This window comes from Lodderomyces elongisporus, chromosome 7 (genome assembly GCF_030384665.1).
Source record: "Lodderomyces elongisporus chromosome 7, complete sequence".
In the NCBI taxonomy this organism is placed as follows: domain Eukaryota; kingdom Fungi; phylum Ascomycota; class Pichiomycetes; order Serinales; family Debaryomycetaceae; genus Lodderomyces; species Lodderomyces elongisporus.
Genome location: NC_083679.1, coordinates 665,356 through 685,903, shown reverse-complemented (window position 1 = coordinate 685,903; position 20,548 = coordinate 665,356). Strand labels below are relative to the sequence as shown.

The window sequence follows — 20,548 nt, the reverse complement described above, 5'->3', positions numbered from 1 at the left end:
AACTACTTACGGATTTTCTTTTTACTCTTTTTCTCTAAACAATGTATTAAACAAGTATACATACATACATATTCATATACATATACATATATATATATATATGTAAATATATTAAAACTTCTTCCTCTTTCCGATTTGGGCTTGGAAACCTGTTTTGATGGAAGAAACAGATCTTGTGGATCCACATGCTTTACAGCTCAAGAAGTGCAATCTGTTGGCGGATTCTCGCTTCAACTCGGTGTTCATACTCTTACATGTTTTACATGTAACGTATTCAATGATATACCTTCTTAAAACACTCTCCATTTGCTTGGGTTGAAACTTACCCTTCAACACCAATCTCTTTTCACCATCAATGGAACCAGAGGTACCCAACTCGGCAAACAAAAACTGTATAAGATGCTCAGGGTTACGTTGCAATACTGTGGCAATTTCTTGAACATTGGCAAAAAGTGTCTTTTTAGAACCTTCTCTTTGACATACAGGTGGTGGAATACGGAACTTGGGACCAGATCTGTCTCCAGCAAGTTCTGGATTATTGGTTTTCAAAATCTCAAAAAATCGTGAAAGCAATTCGTCATATGATAATCCGCCTCCCAATTGTGTTTGTGTTTGCGAGTCGGCTAAGCTATCATCGTTAGCCACATCTTCCACACCAGCTTCTTCTAATTGCTGCTCAAACTCGTTCAAGTCGAGGTTCTTTGTGCTCTTCTTCTTCTTCTTTTTTAACGATAGGTCGCCAAGCGAGGCCGAAAGATCATCGCTTGCACCTGCATCAGGGGAGAGAGACTTTTCCAATGGCGAGTCTTCTGATTTCTTAGAACTGGATTTCTTCTTCTTCTTCAATCCTGAGAACAAGTCGTCGCCTACAGCTCCTGATGATGTGGTCGATGGTTGTGGTGTTGACTCTGTGCTTTCTGAGGGCGTTGCTCCATCAACAGTCTTCTTAACCTTTTTCTTCTTCTTTAAAGTTGCATCAAATCCCAAGTCAGACATCTTATCTTAATTCAAATGTTAGTTTATACAAAATATAGCAGGTGATATACAGGGGAAACTGGTAAAGGATGGGTGTATGTAAATGAAGATGATATGTGTTGGGCTTAGTTGATGATCTTGTAAACACTACAATAAAATTGTTTGTGAGTCTTCTTTTTCTTTTTTTTTCTTTTTTTGTTCTTTTTTCATCTACAAGTTGAAAATTTCTGGAAAATTTTTTAGTGCGCGTGAGTACAATAAAGGGAAGAAGCAAATTAAAAAATAAAAAAAATAAAAAAATAAAGTAAAAAATAAAAAATAAAAAATAAAAAATTTGTGAATAATAATTTATAGTAGAGTAAACACTTCTGTATATACTCGTATGACAAAGATGTTCTCGAGACAACATGGGGGGGGGGGTTACTCTTTTGGTTTTTGCCTTGAACAGTTGCAAGGTGTATATAAAGTAGTTATGTTCACGGATCGATCATTTTTACACTTTATGTCGGGTTAAAATTAAAGAATATATATATATATATATATATATATATTTAAAAACAAAATGTTTCTATTTACTTTCTATAGACACATCCTTTATACCTTGTTCTAGCAGTTGCTCATTCAGTAAATCTTCTTTTTCCATATTGCTGTCAGCCTTTTTATCATTACTATCACTCTTTAGCGACTTTTCCTCATCCAAGCTAGCCTTGAATGCTGCTTCACGAGCATTGTCATCAGCCAATTTACTCTCCTTACCAGGTGTATAAACGACCTTGGTGGTGTCTCCTTCTTCCTCCACCAGGATCTCTTGCTCAGGAGTATATTTCTTCAAAAACCAATTTTCAACCTCTACCTTACCATTATTCTCTGCCTCGTAAATTGCATCATGGCCAGCAGTGTTCTTGTCAAAAGCATCGGCGTTGTACTCTTCAATAAGCAATTGTACAACTTCAAGGTGACCATTGAATGCCGCCCAATGGAGCGCAGTATTTCCCGTCTCGTTCTTGCTTGCCACAAGCTTCACAGCGTCTTCTTTTGGTATAATGGATAAAAGATATCGTACTGTTTCAAGGTGGCCATTTGCTGCTGCCATGTGGATCGGTGTTGCTAGCGTAATATCATCTTTTATCGATAATAATAGCGAAGGTGATACTTCAGCAAAAATCTCTTGTAATGTTTCCAAATCACCAACCCTTGCGTCATAAATGACCACATCCATCTCTTCTTGAGTTAAGCTTTCTACATTACCCGACATGTTGATCGTTGTGAGGAAGTATCAAAAAAGAAAAAAAAGAAAATTCTAAAATAAATAATAATAAGAATAAAGCAAATTTGAAAAAATTAATAAAAAATGTTTATAAAAACTTTTCAAAATAATGAGCCAGGTATGCTAGTAAACAGTATTTGTTGATAATGAGATACTTGATGGAAACGTGTTATATAATGGAAGATTGAAGATGATGGGACTGAATGTGATCTCAGATGCGTTAGTCCTTTTTTTTTTTGCTTATCCTCTTCTTCCTTTTCTCTCTATTTTTTGCTTTTTCTTTTCTTTAGTTTTTTTTTCCCTTGTTTCTTCTTTTTTGCGTTTTTTCCGATGCGGCGCTCCGAAGAGTATGTTGCACCCTGCTTCTACTTATTGCTGCTCTCTCTCTGTCACTTATCGCTACTATCGTGAATGGAAATATAGATTTGCCATTTTGTAAGCTGTTAGACCTTTGGAAGTGTTTTAGTGTATATGAGAAAATGGCGCCAAAAATTGAAGAATTACCTGATGATTACCATAATCAACCTGAGCAGCCTGTTCAGGAAGATTTACAGGTCAAACCCCCAATTAAAAAGAACCCGTTTGCCGCAAAACGAGGTACAACGATGAGAAGAAACCCAGATGAAGTTTACCCAGAAAGAAGAGGTTTAAATAAACTAGATTATTTGGGGGATAAGCCACTTGACCTATTATTTCAAAAACTTGAAAAGATTTTGGAGTCCCCTTACGATGAGATCACAATTGAACAACTTTCTGAAAAGATTTTCCATGGCCAAGAACAAGACCAATCTTGTTCCAGGTACAATGTCATCAAGTTTCTTATGGATCAATTGATCCAGGTACAGGAAGCGTCACTAGAAAGTCGAGTTGGAGAGAACAATTCACTCATTACAATATCTTTGCATGATTTAAAAACTTTTGGCAAACTTGTGAATACCATTGTCATTCTTGGAGTTTACCCTGCATTAAGTGCATTTCATATAGGTATACCTTTTGCAAAGAGGAAACTTAAGGATACCACCGACAAAAGTAGACCCGCGCATATTGCAAAATTGGAACCGTCGCCAGCAATGGAACTATTATTATTGTTATATGAAAAGTTTTATATCTTATTTCAAACACGGTCAGATGTAACGGACTTGTTGAGCAAAGGAACAGGATTCACCGATTTTCTCACCATTGCCATAGCTCTCATCACCATTCCAAGATGCAACAATATCAACAACAATATTGGCAACAAGAATGGCAACAGCAAAGAACAAATTATTCAGCAATTTCGAGGAGTTGAAAAGATTGCAGAGACCTATGAGTTGCTACAAACATATTCCCTACTACTAACCACGCCATCGCCGTCTTACTTTAAGCAATTTGTGATGCAGAAAATTCAGACTCTCCCGTATGATGCACCTCGAGGAGACGGTTTGCTTACATTGATAGAATACGTCTTGGGTTTGCGTGAACAAGAAGATATTGATATCATCAAATTCGACCAAGTGGCAAACGTGGTGCTTCTGAAACCAAAGGAGATAAAAACGACAGATTACTTTACGTCTATTGGAAAACAATCGTATAATCTTTTAGTAAATATTAATAGGCCGCATGTTGCCTCTTGTGTAACATACATCATGGAAAAATTGTGGGAGAGAAATAAACTTGTTGTCAATGACTTTTTCTTGCAGCAAATATGGAGAGTTTTTGAACCTAGGGAAAGGAAAAAGAGTTTGTCAAATATAAAAAATGAAAACCTGTTGGTTTTAGTTTCAGAAAAAGAATTCAACAATGGAATTAATGTCCTTATATCAATTTCTAGAAAAGGTTTGGAAGCAAGCTTGTACCATGCAGTTATGGAACCTGTTATATTGCCATTGTGGGGTTATTATTTGTTTCTTAAAAAGAATGGGAAATCCGTGGAGATCATCAGCACAATACTAACAAGTTATTTCACTGTGATCAAAGACTTTGATGAAAACAGCTTTACTGGGGTCGATAAGATACGGAAAAACCTTTTGTTCGATGGTGGTAATGAGGAGAAATGGAAATACGAAGTTGGCGCAAATGGGCTACCGCAGATTGTTAAAAGGACTGCGGAGTTTACTTCACAAAGTAAGGAAGTAAAACTTACAAAGTTTATTGAGGATATCGACTTTGCCTGTACAAACTTTGTAAGTTTGCTCAAGGATGTCGATGATGAGATTGTCCATGCCATATTTATTGAAACCTTGAGGCAATGGCTCAGTGGTAACAAAGGCAATGGTGCTAGTACTAGTCCTGGTGCTGGTGCTGGTGCTGGTGCTGGCGTTGGCAGCGGTTATAATTTTGTATTGGGTGAGACTGGTCAAAATCCATTTATCAAATTAATGGACTTGAAAGTGTTGGAGGGTATAGGTCAAACTTTCAAGGAAAGTTTGGCTAGAACTCCGCATGAGATGTTGACTATAGTCCATAGTTTTCTTGAGAATCTTCCTGATGAAGCCGATTCAATGCAAGGCATAAATACTACTAAAGATGCCGATTCTGATGACGAAGATGATGAGAATTTTAGCGACGAGAACGAAAAAGAGAGTTTATTACCAGTGTTATTGGAACTACTTTCTGCTATATTAACCGAGAGTGACGTTGTTATTGATAAATCTTCATCCGCTGTACTACTCAAGATCAAAACATCACTTTCGAATATCATAGACGAAGGTCTTAATTCCAATGTCAAGAGCTCGGCAGAGGCGCTTCAGCAAAGGATTACAAACTTATTGTCGGGGGAGATTGCTACAGCCACTAACAAAATTGATGCGCAAAAGACCATGTTAAGCAGGGCAATTACCAGCTTGAATGATCCTCTAGTTCCTATACGTGCGCATGGTCTTTATTTGTTGAGACAACTAGTTGAGATGCGGAGCGAGGTGATCTCGCTTGACTTTGTCATTAATTTGCATCTAGTGCAACTTAAGGATCCTGAACCGTATATCTACTTGAATGTGATCAAAGGGTTAGGTGCCTTGATCGAGTGGGAAGAAATACCCGTGCTCAAAATCTTGTGTGGACTATACCGTTCGAAAGACACCGAGCTCGATGAGAGGTTACGAATTGGTGAAGTTTTACTCAAATACATACAACTTGCCAATGAGACATTTGCTGGTGAGTCTGCTGAATTGGTAGTGGAATCCACGCTAAGTGTTATTCGCACACACGATGAGGATAACCGAATAAGAATGTCGGCAATGTCATTGTTGGGGATCTGTTGTAAAGTTCACCCGCTTGGATTAATCGGACACTTGGAAGCTGCTTTAGATTGTGCCATTGGGATCTTGAATCTCGAAACTAGCAAGGAGCAAGCAATTATGAGGCGGGCGGCTGTTATGCTAATTCAGGACTTGGTTATCGGGACTTCGGAAACCGATAAAGTTGAATTTCCAAAGAAATATCAGAGACAGATTTCGACATTGTTGAAATATGTTGAGCACACAGATAATGATATTTTTGTTAGAGAGCAGATTCAAAATTTAAATCTAAATTGATATATGATTAAAGCAGATGGAATAAATAAATTCAACTAAACGAAATTTGTAAAGATATCTAAAGTCTAAGTACTTAAAGTTTGGAGCTTGTTTTGTGTTTTTGTTTTTGTTTTTGTTTTTGTTTTGCTCTTCAGAAATTAGGATCTATAGTCTATAGTCTATAGTGTTGCTGTCTATAAATCTAGTGGTCGAACCTAAAGTCCAACCGTTTGTTACCTTGATCGTTGGTGGTAACTCGATACTCGTGCTTCTCCTCCTCGGTCATATTATTCCAAATCTGTTCCCTTCTCTTGTTAAAGTAGACGTAATAAAATTTTGCCAAGAGCAAAATGGGGATCAAGATGAAAGTGATTACAAACAATTGCATGTTTCCTCTATGGTAAAGTGGTTTATCGTCGTCTCTGTAAATGTTGTTTCCGATAATGCTTCCCAATTGAACAAACATATTGTACAAAGCTGAACAAACAGATCTATTTCTCACAGAATTTGAGTTTCTTGAGATCCAAGAGACACAAATTGCATGGATGTACGGCTGACCCATATACAAAGTGTTTAAAACCCAAGTCCCCCAAATGTTGTGGCCTGAACCTTTCCACCATCTGATAACCCCCATTATGGGCGTTGCGTATATTGGTGCAATCAAACACACCAATGCTCTCTGGTTAATTCTTTCTGAGAACCATGTTATTGCTAGTAAAAATATAATGTGAATCACGGCATTTGGAATAGTCAACAAATTGGTAGTGAAGACACTGAATCCTAAAGACCGATTGATTAAACCAAAGTACGAGGCAAGTGTTTGCTGTCCAATGTATGCAACTAATCCAATAGCATAAATGGGCCAAAGATGGTAGTCAGTAAAACATCTCCATAAATTTATTGGTGTGATTCCTTGTCTGTTGTGCATGGTTCCCTTTGATGGGTCATCACGCAAAACCCGATTGACCACAATCTTTTCTTCCCTATCGGTGAACCAGCCCTTTGGATTCCATTTGGATTTTGTTTGTGTTGCACTTGGTCTCATTAAAAAAAAAGACGAAATACCAATAAGCAATGTGAACAAGCCTTCAATCAAGAAGAGCCATTGCCAACCGTGCATGCCATTTGCACGGATTCTCAATATACCAAAGGCCAAGAGGGAGGTAAAAATCTGCACCAAGGACAATGTGGTCCAGAACCAGGATAACCGCACAGGTAATTCTTTACTAGTAAAGAAATAACTCAACCACAAGACCAAATCGGCAATAAATCCACCTTCCAACGCTCCAATCAATGCTCTAGTAATGTAAAAGCCAGCTTTATTTTTAAGAGCAGCCTGTGACATGGCAACGATTGACCACGCGCAGATTTGAAATGGAACAAACACATCTGGTCCGAGTGCCTTTGAAATCAATTGTGAAGGGACTTCAGCGGCCAAGAAACAAACTAAAAATATAGTGTTTCCAGTGTTGTAGTTGTTAGTGTTCATACCCAAGTCTGTCAACATATTGTCAGTAACTGCTTGCGCAAGGTTTCCCCTATCAACTTGCAAACCCATAAACATAAGACATGCTGTCAAAGCCACTCTGAAGTTTAACTTCCAAACAACTTTGCGTTCTTCTTCGGGTGTCCATTCAAATGATGGGTCAAAAGCACCACGACACTCATAATGGACTTCATCGTACAAGTTTTGATAATATTCAGCAACTTTAGGGTCAATAAAAGGGTTCTTCAGATTGACTGTCTCGGTCGACGATTCAGACCCTACTCTTTGGATATTGACCTCTTTTGTCTCGTCTTTCAAAGGTGTCTGGCTATTTGCAGATCCTATTGAGACCGTGTCAATGCTATTTCTTCTTGCAGACATTGCGTGTAGTCCAAAATATACTGCCAAGATTCGAACGTTTTATTATTATTATTATTAAATTTTTTGTTTATTTGTTTTGTTGTTATGTTGTTATGTTGTTTGTTTACCAAGTATCAGCCAAGCTAAATTTGTATGTATTCCAATTATTTCGGTAAACCTTTTCTTGGAACAAAGGAAGTGGAGTGCAAAGAGGGTGCAAAAAGGGTGCCAAGTATGGAGGATGCTGTGAATAGGCAAAGATGATCTTAATAGTTTAAAGATTTGAAGATGAGGTAGATATCTGCTCAGTTATATACTCGACAAATCTGGTAGATGTGGGTCGATGGGTGGGTGGTCTAGTCTCTTTTGCCTTGCAATCTATTATTGTTTTTTTTTTGTTTGTTAAGTATTGGTTTAATTTATTTTAAGTTTGCAGCAATCTCCTAGATTTGTAGTCAACAGATGTGTAACTAACCGTTAACAGGCATATTACAAACCTATCTTTCTCAAACTTCCTCTTCTTGCACTCCTTCACACAACCACGCATGCACACACACACACTCACTCACACTCACATAGACACATAGATAGATTTGTAACTCTCTCTTCCCTCTCCAACCCTACTTTTCCCCCTTGCCTCTATATTAGAACTAGGGTACATATATCACTCAATCTTAATGTTAAATTTTTAACAATGTTTCTATCTCTAACTTTAATTCTGTTTATTGTGGTTAAAAAGTGTGGTGGCATCACAAGAGTTATGAATTATTCTTGCTCCAATTGTTCGTATTGTTTTTAAGTCTTTATTTTGCAGTATTTGCATGTAATGTATTGTTATCTTTATGGTATAGTGAGTGTTGCCTACTATTAAAATTGACACAAGGAAGTGTGGCTGCGAAATATATTCATATTTATACATATAGTGGAAAAACAAAAAACGTCATTTGCGCAGCTGAAGTTGCAAAAAGTAAAGAAATCCACAAACCACAAAAACAAATTCCGCTACCTTGTACTTCTTCCTCCACCCTCCTCCCCCCCCCCCCAAAAAAAAAAAAAAGAAAAAAATAAAAATTTAAAATTTAAAAAATGAAAAAACACTTGACTGTTAGAAACCATGGAATTCACTTTCCAGTTATGGTATATACGTTATCAATCTATCTCCTTTTCTCTTTCTCTGTCTTGTCTACAAACCACAGTACAAATTTCCCTTTTTTTTTCCTAACTCTCTGTAAAATGCAAGGTGCAATTTAGACAAATTCTGGCCATGGCGCTTAACAGCAACTTTTGCAAATTTAGACAGATTAATTGCTTGAATTTGTTCACGGTCACGTGAAGTAGATCAATTAGGGTAACCCACACGGGCCGGCAAAGAAGAACCATTTATGAACAATAATTACAAAAATACCTAAAGAAATGAAGAAATATGAATGGAATTGGAATTGGAAATGGCAAAGGTTAATTCTTGCTTGCCTTATCTATCGTCGCTCTCTATTTATTTCATCTCCCCTCAAATAGACAAAAAAAAAAAAAAAAAAAAAAATTTACCGTTTGCTAAATCTATTGCAATACTTCAAAACTATTTCGTTTCTTTCCTCCTCCAATTTTATTGAATCCTCCTGGGTAATCAGGTATCTTTCAATCATGTAGAAAGGATCGACATTCGTCATCACCAATTCGCTGAAGCCTTAATCCACACTTGATAGGAATACCAATTTGATAATGTACATTTTCAGAAGAAGAGAATCTATAGTTGAACAGATTTTGATTTCCAAACATGCTTGTATCTTTCACATTCTTGCTTCCATCATCCTAATTTTCCAACTAACTGGAAAAAAAAGGAGGCGCGATAATGGAAATAGAAATTAATGAAGTGGGATGAAAAGCCAAAACAAACAAAAAAAAAAAAAATGAAATTGAAATGACCCTTGAATTATCATGAATAGTAAACCTCCCCTCCCCTCCCCCCCCCCCCCCCCTTCTCAAAAAAAAGAAAGAAAGAGAAAAAGAGAAAGTGTCGTTTTGTCTACTTCTGCTCAGTTAACTTGGATAACTGCTACCTAAATTTTATTTGCTTCTTACTTTATTGTAAACCAAAGTGTATATTTTGGGTCTCAAACCTATATATATTGAATGTAGAAAATGGCTCTCTATTGAAACAATCTGTTACTGGTGAAAAACAAAAAGCTAACGAAAACAAAAAAATTAAGAAATTACAAAAGCTGTAGTAAAGTAATAGGTTTGGCAAAGTACTTGTGCGTTGAGAACAAGAAATAAGTATATTTTTTTTTGCAACACTGTCCTAACCAAGGCGTTTCTGAATAGAGCTTGCGCCACGGAAATATCTAACTTCCTTTTCGCAGTTGAATCACCTGCCACAATCGATGAATTTGCGCACTAAGGCGGTTTCAACTCATATATGTGATTGATGACGATATTGCGCTCTTCTTTCAACTCTGTCGTCATTACTTCCTGTTTTTTTTGTCTCTTTTTTGTTCAACACTATTCCTTGCTTGATCTTTAAATCATTTACAAGCTTTTGAAACAGAGTTCAAACCAATTTGGACTATGTCCCTAAATTTTAATAACGTAATATATTGTCTAATAAAAAAAAATTGTCCTCTACTGAAAAAAAAAAAACTATTTAAAAAATTAAATCAAGGTTGGTAGGTGGCTAAACCTTCCACAATCCCAGGTCAATCGCTGTCGACTCTCTTTGTCGCTCGCTTGTGTTTGGGTTTTGTCTTTGGTTTTTTCTTTTTTTTTTTTTTTGCTCTTTCTTTCTTCATTTGTTTGGGGTTTGTTTTGGTTCGTCTATTTCTGTCTTCCTCTTTTTTCTAATGAAAAATCAAATAGAGGCACCAATAAAATCTTTAACCAATTCTGCTAATCCTAATGCCCCAGTCCATGCATTGAAAAATGATGTGGGTCCTTCTTTTCTAACATTGCCATCTCTTGCAAACCATACCCTTCCACCATAACTCAGTTGGCTTGTTTTGACCAACTTATCCTTTTGGTTTGTATGTGGTGGATACCTAGCCTTGATCACCCAATCATTCCACAATTGTTGTTCAATCGTGGTACGTTCATGTGAAAATGCCAAAAACGAAAACTTGCCGTGGTAAGCTCCATATCCTGACTGTCCCACGCCTCCAAATGGTGCATTATGAAGAGCAATGTGCATTAACACATCATTGATCACCATTCCACCGGATCTCACTTTTGTGGCTATAGTCTTGATTTGGGGGTTGACACGAGGAGAAGTAGCTCCACTGGTGAAAATGTAGAGCGCCAAGGGAGTATCGTGATTGGCAATGACTTCATTTGATGCAGTTTCAACATCATCGTAGGTAAGTATTGGCAAGATGGGACCAAAAATTTCAGCTTGCATCGAGCTGTCTGACCATGTAGCATTGTCAATTACAGTGGGTGCCACATAAAGCGACTTGGGGTTTACGTCTCCGCCAGTAATAATATCACCTTTTGTTGTTTTAATGATATTTTCAATCCTGTTGAATGCACGTTGGTTGATCAAATGGGTATAGTTCTTATCATTTGCATTGATGTTGGAGTAAAATTCCTCGTGTACAATTTTTTTCAATGCGTCAACAAATTTATCATGCTTGGATTTGGCAACAAATACATAATCGACTGCAATACACGTTTGTCCAGAGTTGGCAAATCTTCCCCAAGCAATTCTTCTGGCTACAGTGGGCAAATCCTTATCCTTAACATCATCCAAAACAAAAGCTGGTGTTTTACCACCAAGCTCCAATATTGTAGGTGTCAAAGTCTCTGCTGCTTTTGATGCGATAATCTTGCCCACAGTGGCACTGCCTGTAAAGATAATCTTGTCGACTTTTTGCTTAAGTAATTCTGTAGTCTCAGGGACTGCTCCATTGACTGGGAAAAAGATTTCTGGGTCTAATGCCTTTGACAAGATATTTGTAAACAATTGACTAAAGTGTGGAGTTGCCTCCGACTGCTTCAAAACCACGGTATTTCCTGCGGCAATAGCACCCACAATGGGCGATATGGAGACAAAGAGTGGGTAGTTGAATGCCGCAATGACCAAGACAACTCCCAATGGTATTCTTTCGATATACACTGGACTGGTGGATAAGTTTAGTGGTAAATCAGTGACTTTTTCTGGCTTTACCCATTTGTGCAATTGTGACATTATATAGAGCAACTCGCCCAATCCAGTTGCTATTTCGTAATTTATTGTTTCAGATGGGACTCTGTGGAAATCCTGGCTCAATGCATGGCAAATTGCAGGTTGATTCTCTTTGATTGCAAAGTACAAGTTTCTCAACTGGTTCAATCTAAATTGGATACTTTGTGTTTTACCGCTTCTGAAACCGGCATGGACCCTTGCAATACCTGGTTCGATATCCTCGACTTTAGTATATTCAAGTGTTGTTTCCTCTGAAGCTTTAAAATCTTTGTTCACCTCACTACCACGAGCACCATTAGTAGTTGACATACTGGGCGCAGCTGAAGAGACCTTTGTGGTGATAGAGTCTCTTTCTGCATCTGCATCTGCATCTGCATCTGCGCCTGTTGCTGTTGCTGTTGCTGTTATTGTTGAAGATGCTGATGATCTCACCAGTGCATTAGGAGTGAGCTTGGAGTTGTGATCGTTATTTGGTCGATCTACTTTGACTCTAGTACCACCATCTTTACTATAGCCGATATTATTTTCACCACTGCTAACTTTGTTTTTGGTATTTGCTGGTGTGGGCTTTAACTTGCTATTTCCATTACTAATTGGTTGGCTTTTACCGAGGTCAGATTTTTTTGCTTCAGTCTTTTTAGACTGAGGTGTCGATGCCAGTGGCTTGTTGTTGGTATTGTTGGTCTTTGCTGAAGTTTGTGGTACTCTTTCCTGTTGTGTTTGTGGCTCCAACTCGGGTGAGCTCAATACTTGGTCCAATTTTGGAGGTTCAATTGCAGCTGATGATGAGTTTTTCATTTTGCGTATGGATAATTTTCTCTTGATTTTGGCAGAAGTGGATTCAATGCGAGTAGGTGTATTATTATTAGATGGCTTTTGATTACTGGTACTATCACTACTACTGCCCATTATTCTGAACAAAGCAGTGTATTTGTATTTGTATATATATATTTCAAGTACTTTCTTTTATGTATATATATATATAAATATTTAGAGATATATAAACTAGATATCCTGATTGTGTTTATATATGTAAATATTGAGCATGTTTTTATTTTCCGTCTTTTGCCCCTCCTTCTTCTCCTCTTTTCTTCTTTTCTTCTCCTTTTCGTCGTCTCAACAATACCAAATTGTTAAAGAAAAAATCAACGGCATTCGTGGGGTAAAGAAAAAAAAAGCACAAATAAATTGACACAAAACACAAAGGAATGAATGAAAGAATGAAAGAATGAATGGAAAAAAAAAAGGAGAAAAAGAAAAATTCAGAATAGTATTAACAGTTGGTAGCGTCATTATTATCTTTTTTTTTTTTTTTGCCATATGTCAGGAGTTTAGCGGAGTTTAGCTGTACAAGAAGCATATGATTTTTTAAAAAAAAAAAGAAAACTTTACATCCTTTATCCTTGATATGTCTTTTTTTCTTAGACATATATATCCGTTTTTCTTATTTTGCTTGTTTTGTTTAAGTTATCTTTAGAATAGAATATATTACAAGGTGAAAAGAAAAGAGATAGAGAGAGTGTGAGTGTGAGTGTGTGTGTACACAGTAAACACTCGGTTGTGTTTGTATATCTGTATATTGACATTTTTTTTATTTATCCGTCATCCCTTCGCATTGCTAATCCAACAAGCAATTTGAAGAACAAAACTTTTTGGTGCAGAATCAAACCAAATCCACAACAACATAAAAAAAGTAGAGAGACAACAATGTCAAAAAGAAAATAAAGGATTATGGGGAAAAAGAAATTTACAAATCGACAAACTTTGTCTCAATCTATCCACGAAATTTTCAGTCAATAATGTCAGCATCTCTTTTACTTTTTCTTTTCATAGATACAATACTACTTTTTTTTCCTCCCCTCTCACTCTTTTCCACAAACACCCTTTATTTAATAAAAGACCCATAATAGTTTCGGCAATTACCATCTTCTTTTCCAATCCCAGAACATTAACTATATATATATGTACATATGTATATACATATAATGTTCAAAAAATAACATTAAACGAAATACAGAAATAGTATAGAAAAGAAAACAAGACTATAGTGAAGTCAAGATATCAAATCGCTACCAAGTACCAAGTACCACGTGATATTTGAGCTTTGAAAACAATTCATTTATGCAATCTCTATGTTTCTGACACCATATGTAACCAACTACTTTGACTAATCAGCCACCATGTCAGATAGTGCAGCTGGCATTCCCGCACAAGTAGCACCTAGTAATGAAAGCCTGCAGTATGAGTTAACAGGTGACGTGCCGATGATGGACGCTGATGTTGCTGGAGATGCTACAATATCGAATATGTTACAACCCGAACAACAACAACAACCAGAACAACAACAACAACCAGAACAACAACCAGAACAACAACAGCAGCTGCTGCTGCATTTGCAGAATGCCCCACAAGAACAATTTGCTCACAATCAAGACCAAAGTCAACAGCAGCAAACTGAATATAATCCCATCGACAAGATCAAACAAATACAGATTATGCCAGAATTGACAAAGCTTCTTCTTGAAGTCAATAACGGTACCAAACAAGCCAAGGACTTTGATAAATTGATTGGTGGTTTAAGATTGAAAATCTCTAAATTGAGACAGCACGTTTTGGAGATCGAGGGCATTGAAGACTCACCAGAAAGCATGAAGGCACAAATTGAAAAGCTAAAACAAGATAATCAGAGAAAACAAGCGGCATTACAAGAGTTTAAGGAAAAAGTGGATACTATCTCATAAAAAAGTGCATTAAAAAAAAAAGAAGAAACATAGAAAAAGAAAACATGGATATATATTATCCATTTGGACAGTTTTTTTTTTCTTTCAAAAAAAAGAAACACAAGTACTTATGGTAACGCAAACTACAATCTGAAATGTATTCTGCAACGTTTCATCAAAACGTCAGCTTTAGATTAAACTCTTTTTTTTTTTAAAAAAAAAAAAACTTCTGCATTTTTAATGCATTTTTCATTTCGAATTTACCGTCAAGGAGAGTTACCATTTCTTTTCCTTTTCTTTTCCTTCTTCTTCTTCCTCTTCCTTATTTTTGCTTTTCCGTTTTCGTTTTTTTTTTTAAAAAAAAAAACAAAGAAAACCAATCAAGAATGGGAAAGTCCATAATACAAATATACAGACTTATTGAAGATTCATTCAGCCTTCCAGATGGCAGAACCATACATCATGTTGCACAGAATGTACATTCTGCTACTGGTCACTATCCAATCCATTTTTTGCTCTCTTTATTGAATTGCTTTATTTTCCTTTTGTATCAGTTAATTATTGTCATTGCTCGCTATATTTAAATAATTCCTCCGCCTAGATCAGCTAATGCGTCTTCCTCCTCTGGCTCGTCAAAATAGTGACTAAATGTATAAACAGTGCCATATATCAATACTCCCCCAGCAATAGTCAACACTACAGCTGTTTTGGTCAAAATCAATGAGTGATGTAGTACTATCGGCAAATAAAAACCGGTAACCAATAAAAACGCCGTAGTGAATTGTCCAAATTCTACAATCAAGTTGGCATTGGATGAATTCGAAGGGTCAAAGTTGAAATCGTAATCTGAGGAATCCGAAATACTCCGTGTAATTACAACCGGTAAATGCGCCACAGCAAAGATGATACCAATAATTATGGGATACCAGCTGCCCAAAATCCCTGCTAAAATCACTAGAAGGAAACCGACGGATAAAATCACAGATAAGCCAATTATTCTGTTTAATGGATGTACATTTTTGAAGGACGTTGAGTTGATCATCGTTCTAGTTCTTTTTTCTAGTCCTTTCTCTAGTTCTTTATTTGACCTATTACTTATCTCAATTGGTTTAGTAAATGTGCTTCTGATTTTTTTTAAGGCTAAAGTGCTCAATTTCTTGCTGATGGATGCTGATTTTTGTATGTGGATGAGACCTACTCGCTTTTTCTTTTTGATCTTTCAACGAGGTTGTTTTTGGGGAGTTTGCTGATGAACGAGAGAAGTGTAGGGGGGGGGGGGGGCGGGGGGTAAAGAGGAGAAGGAATATAAGAAGGTAAATTGGCGATAAAAAGATAGTGCGGGCGAGAGAGAAAGAGAGAAAGAGAGAAAAAGAGAATGGGAAAAAGAAATAGGAGTTCTCGCACCAAGAACGCCATTAAAAAAAAAGCCCATTCAATGTATTTCGTCAATTGCTAATAAGAGTTGACTCTAGAAATAATTTAACTTTGTATCAGCCAAAACTAGAACATAATAATAAAGAGAAGGGAAGAACGGGAAGATTATACCATACACAATATGAAGAGATTTGAGGAGATTTTGAATCCACAAATTGTTCCTAATAACAAAATAAGGAAAACCAACGAATCCATAGCTTCACCATCAGGGTTTACATTGGTAACCGCATCCGCATCCGCAAGTGCAAGTGCAAGTGCAACAACAACTAAAATTACTTCCGCAGCCAATCCAAAATCTACTAAATCGAATGCTGAAGTTGAGCTGCTCAAGTCCAAGAAAATCTGGGAGGTGGCCATTGCACCGGCCAAATCTATACCTATGAATTTATTCATGAGTTATATGACTGGTAACTCATTACAAATCATCCCAATGTCGATGACATTGATGTTATTATGGAACCCTATCAAAGCTATTTTCAATGACACAAACATTAGCTTTTCAAAATTAGAGACCAAAAGCAACCGAGGGCAAATCACTTTGGCTAAACTTGTGTTTATTCTATTTCAAGTATTGAATATGGGTGTTGGAGTGTATAAGCTATATAAAATGGGACTTATACCGCACACGGAAGCAGACTGGTTAGCCTGGAAAGAGTATGCACCACCTCTTGAGCGGGTATATATATGATTTATCAACTAGTTTTTTTTCTTCTTTCTTCTGTTTTTTCTTCTTTCTTTTGGTATTCCATTTCTTTATGCATGTATTAATCTAAAGATGGAGATATGCACCTAACAAACCACAGCTATTTTTAATAACTATACAATTCAAAGATATACCCATTGCCGCTAATTTTTCTCTTGCAGTTTGTCAAATATCAGCTGCAAATTAAACTTGCAATATTTTTGAAAATCCTTCACGACACCCATCCCGATATTGTTTTTGTAACATTCAACCATAATCAATTTGTCATAGTTCTTTAAATCGACTTGGTGACTATGATCGCGGCCAACGCATTCGGCAACTATTCGGATAATTTCATCAGATTTCAAGGTATTAAAATTCTTCTTTCCGACTTGAATAGCAAATTTGACAGGCTTTTGTCCTTCCTCTTGGTGGAAATGCCTTTTTAGTACTCGTTTAGCCAATTCTCGTAAATGCTGTTGCGGCTCGTCGCCAGTAGAACACGAGTCTGTTATAGGAATAAGTTTTTGTGTATATCGCGTAGATTTGATGCCGGATTCAAAACAATCCTTGACAAAGTTTTGCACTAAAGTCTCGGGGTCAATAGGTTTTCTTGTTTTGATAAATAACACACATTCGCAGTCTAGCTCCATGGGTTGCAAGTGGTCGTTGTCTTTTTTACTCTGATCTTTCAAGTCGGACAATTCTTGTTGGATCTTTTCCTCAATTGACAATTCGGGTTCCTTTTTGTTTCCTTCTTTTACTGCTTTGTCGATTTCATCTTGATCTTGATCTTGATCTTTATCTTCTTCCTCTGTTTTGCTTAAGTCAAAGTATTCTGGTACTTTCTCGGCAAGAACACTTATCAACTCCCGACGAGCTTGATTTTCTTTTCTACGTGCACATGTTGCGTAAACACCCGAAGTAAAGGGACTCAATAACTTTGCAGCATTTGTGAACTTTCTTTTTTTTGTATGAGTCTGACTTGACTCGGTTCCTTGTCGTTTATTAGACATATTTTGTCGGAAAATGAAATGAAAATGACAAATGCAATGGTTGAAGCTATGGAATATTCACTTGTAAATGGTTTTTAGTTTTCAGTTTTCAATTTTTTGTTTTCAGTTTTCAGTTTTCAGTTTTTGGTCTTTGATCTTTAGTTTGTGTTTTGATTTCGTGTTTTGGTGATGGAGAGGAATCAAGATGGATTGGTTTCCCAGCATCCATCTCTCCTCTAACCTCGACGGAATTTTTTCTCTTCACCACAACTGACACAAAACTCGGCAATTTTGCCAATTTTGCCAATTTTGCGCTCTGTGCTTTGCTTCCTGATCCATTGATAATAACAATAAGCAAAACAAAACAAAGCAGAAAAACAGTTTTTCATTAACTCCACTACTCCATTGCGCTACTGCTTCAATAATTCCACTGCTTTATCGCCTCACCGCAACGGCTACTTAGAATTATAGTTTCATACATATTCTACCATATGAACATCAGTTGACTTTTGGAATAGAAAATCGATCAAGCTTTTGTTTTTTTTTTTGTTTTTTTCTTCTATCTCTCTCTCTTTCTGTCCCATATCCATGCTGACATTACCAATAGATTTGGTGCTTCACATTTTCGATGTGGGAAATTTAACTATTTCCGATGCATTTGCATTATACCAATCCAATAGGTTATTGCGACAAAAACTATCACACCCATATTTCTGGAATGTGTTGTACAACAAGTTGATAGCACCGATATATGAGGATCTTGAAATACCCACCACCAACACTTTTCCCTCTTTGCATTCTCTTTCATCATCAAAATCACCATCGAAATCACCATCGAAATCACCATCGAAATCACCATCGAAATCAACATCAATATCATCATTACTATCCAATGCAGACTATTTCTCGCTTTGTCACTTGCATTACCGACGGCTCTTGGAGTTGAAACAGATCAAATGGACTAATTTAGCAAAATATAACTCAACCAAAGTGAATACTATGTCACAACAACTTTTGGCAGAGTTTGGTTTGGATCCAGAGAAAACTCAAAAGCGATACCTTATGGACCATTCTTATCTACCGGCACTTTTAAACTTGCACGCACAAGAAGAAAAGAAACTATTAGCATTTGTTACGGATGGGAATGACTCAACTTTTGATATCACATTGTGCGGCTTATTGCAGTATTTGATCGTAAACCAATATTATCGCATTGGTTTACAAAGATTGGAAAAGGTTACAAAGAGAACATCTTACGAAAGCATGGCATTCACATTGAGTCTTCTTGATCGATCTGCATTTAGAAAAATATCTTGTCGAAGAAAGTTTATTAGGGCAAAGAGGAAATTGCTTCACAGGAAAGTTAGCACCATGTTGCTACATGAATTTGATGACAAAAAGAGGACATCTCTCAGCGAGATGCGCTACGCTTTTTATGCTCGCAGTTTCCAGTTGCTACTGAAAAATTTTATAAGCTTGAAGATATGTCAAGTTACTAGTTTCAATAGTACGCTGATAGAAGCATACGATGTTCTTAATTTGTATGCCGGTTATGGCTGTGCCGACCAACGACTATTGCTTGCTGTGATTTTGGAAATTATTCAACTCGAGTGGGAAAGCTTTACAGATGAATTTGGTTTAAAGACAAAAATCAATGAAGAGAGGTCTACAAAAGAAGAAAACAAACAGCAAGAGCCACAAGAGCCACAAGAGTCGCAAGAGTCGCAAGAGCCGCAAGAGCTGTATCCTCTGCGTGAGGTTCAACCAACCATTGTAGCTGGATTTGCCGTGGTTGATGATTGCGTCATGTCTTTTGGAAATGGAGAGCCTTTGGTATTTAATGCAAAGCAACATTCTGAATTCGTGACGAATCTCAGATCATGCAAGAAATCAATTTTAAACTGGTTAGTCTATGAAAATAAAAAAAGTAATCTTTCCAATTATTTGGTAAAAAATAGAGGGAAATTGCCCAATCCACATTTAGCGTCAAAAATGTATTTGGAAAAGAATGCAATTTCAAGGATACAAGCAATTTATGATATGGCAAGCTTTCCCTATGAGCAATGGAACACGATTTTGGAGCAGTTTCTGCGCTTTGACTACGACTTTCATGGAATCGTGTTAAGCGAACTTATGGGACAACAAGAGAAACAGTTTGTGCCAAGCGGCGAAAAGGGTCCGTTTTTTGGACAATTAGTTGAGACACGATATTTTCCTGGAATCATTACAGGAATCACTTCGGATAAGTATTATATAGTAAAGGATGTTTGCGGAGATAGCTTACGAGTATCGTCCAAATCATGCACGCCATGGAAGCCGTACAAAGGAAGAGCGAAAGAGCACATTTCCATGATTTATTTATTAAAGCTTGAAGAATTATTCGGGCTTGGGTTTAGGAAACTATTGTTGGATAGAGAGTTGGCTCAAATGAGGTTTCTGGAGTAACTGCAAAGTAGTAATAAGACATGGGTAAATTATCACTAGTTGAAAATTTTAGATATGAATTTTGATTCAAATGGGTATTTCATCCAACACACTCAGTGAGCAAAAAATAAACTTTAAAATTTTGATTTGTTGCTTATACCATCAATAATTTTGTTTCTCAACTTCTTTTCCTATTGTATATAAAAATATAGAGATATGTATATATATATATTTATGTAATATGTACTTATATTTATTGCCCATTGATAAAGGGCCACTCTTTTATTGACCATATAGTATCAATACGTTACTCTGGTTATAGAAATATGTCTTTTTCAAGACTGTGCACCTACCACATTTGACGTCATATTGCTTTCTATACATTTGGTATAAAGACTTGAGTTTGAAGGAAATAAAAAAAAAAAAAAGAAAAAAGAAAAAAGAGAGAATGATGACCATTGTGCGGCGTACGATGCGGAAATCTCGACGGAAACGGAGGGGGGAAAACCAAAAGAGGAACAGCGAGAAGGAGAGAAAAAG

At 36.7% G+C, this 20,548-nt stretch overlaps 10 protein-coding genes across 10 annotated transcripts; 4 read left to right on the top strand and 6 right to left on the bottom strand. All coding sequences in view use genetic code 12, as the record gives it.

The window, feature by feature from the left end:
* Positions 1-111: 111 nt before the first annotated feature.
* On the bottom strand, positions 112-996 carry SUI3 (translation initiation factor eIF-2 beta subunit; the record flags this gene model as incomplete). The annotated part of the gene is made up of 1 exon (XM_001523583.1): positions 112-996. One exon carries the CDS (start codon positions 994-996, stop codon positions 112-114), a length of 885 nt encoding a protein of 294 aa, XP_001523633.1.
* A 547-nt stretch (positions 997-1,543) lies between these two features.
* Positions 1,544-2,230, bottom strand: YAR1 (ankyrin repeat-containing protein; the record flags this gene model as incomplete). Its single annotated transcript, XM_001523582.1, has 1 exon — positions 1,544-2,230. One exon carries the CDS (start codon positions 2,228-2,230, stop codon positions 1,544-1,546), a length of 687 nt encoding a protein of 228 aa, XP_001523632.2.
* A 491-nt stretch (positions 2,231-2,721) lies between these two features.
* Positions 2,722-5,754, top strand: PVL30_005185 (uncharacterized protein; the record flags this gene model as incomplete). The annotated part of the gene is made up of 1 exon (XM_001523581.2): positions 2,722-5,754. The coding sequence occupies one exon, from the start codon at positions 2,722-2,724 to the stop codon at positions 5,752-5,754; it is 3,033 nt and encodes a 1,010-aa protein (XP_001523631.2).
* A 181-nt stretch (positions 5,755-5,935) lies between these two features.
* PVL30_005184 (uncharacterized protein) lies at positions 5,936-7,600 on the bottom strand (the record flags this gene model as incomplete). Its single annotated transcript, XM_001523580.2, has 1 exon — positions 5,936-7,600. The coding sequence occupies one exon, from the start codon at positions 7,598-7,600 to the stop codon at positions 5,936-5,938; it is 1,665 nt and encodes a 554-aa protein (XP_001523630.2).
* A 2,824-nt stretch (positions 7,601-10,424) lies between these two features.
* On the bottom strand, positions 10,425-12,662 carry HFD1_2 (Hexadecenal dehydrogenase; the record flags this gene model as incomplete). The annotated part of the gene is made up of 1 exon (XM_001523579.2): positions 10,425-12,662. The coding sequence occupies one exon, from the start codon at positions 12,660-12,662 to the stop codon at positions 10,425-10,427; it is 2,238 nt and encodes a 745-aa protein (XP_001523629.2).
* A 1,271-nt stretch (positions 12,663-13,933) lies between these two features.
* Positions 13,934-14,494, top strand: PVL30_005182 (uncharacterized protein; the record flags this gene model as incomplete). The annotated part of the gene is made up of 1 exon (XM_001523578.2): positions 13,934-14,494. The coding sequence occupies one exon, from the start codon at positions 13,934-13,936 to the stop codon at positions 14,492-14,494; it is 561 nt and encodes a 186-aa protein (XP_001523628.2).
* A 559-nt stretch (positions 14,495-15,053) lies between these two features.
* PVL30_005181 (uncharacterized protein) lies at positions 15,054-15,515 on the bottom strand (the record flags this gene model as incomplete). Its single annotated transcript, XM_001523577.2, has 1 exon — positions 15,054-15,515. One exon carries the CDS (start codon positions 15,513-15,515, stop codon positions 15,054-15,056), a length of 462 nt encoding a protein of 153 aa, XP_001523627.1.
* Positions 15,516-16,028: 513 nt separating this feature from the next.
* Positions 16,029-16,595, top strand: PVL30_005180 (uncharacterized protein; the record flags this gene model as incomplete). The annotated part of the gene is made up of 1 exon (XM_001523576.1): positions 16,029-16,595. The coding sequence occupies one exon, from the start codon at positions 16,029-16,031 to the stop codon at positions 16,593-16,595; it is 567 nt and encodes a 188-aa protein (XP_001523626.2).
* Positions 16,596-16,753: 158 nt separating this feature from the next.
* Positions 16,754-17,605, bottom strand: PVL30_005179 (uncharacterized protein; the record flags this gene model as incomplete). The annotated part of the gene is made up of 1 exon (XM_001523575.1): positions 16,754-17,605. The coding sequence occupies one exon, from the start codon at positions 17,603-17,605 to the stop codon at positions 16,754-16,756; it is 852 nt and encodes a 283-aa protein (XP_001523625.2).
* A 567-nt stretch (positions 17,606-18,172) lies between these two features.
* PVL30_005178 (uncharacterized protein) lies at positions 18,173-20,029 on the top strand (the record flags this gene model as incomplete). The annotated part of the gene is made up of 1 exon (XM_001523574.2): positions 18,173-20,029. One exon carries the CDS (start codon positions 18,173-18,175, stop codon positions 20,027-20,029), a length of 1,857 nt encoding a protein of 618 aa, XP_001523624.2.
* Between the last annotated feature and the right edge of the window lie 519 nt (positions 20,030-20,548).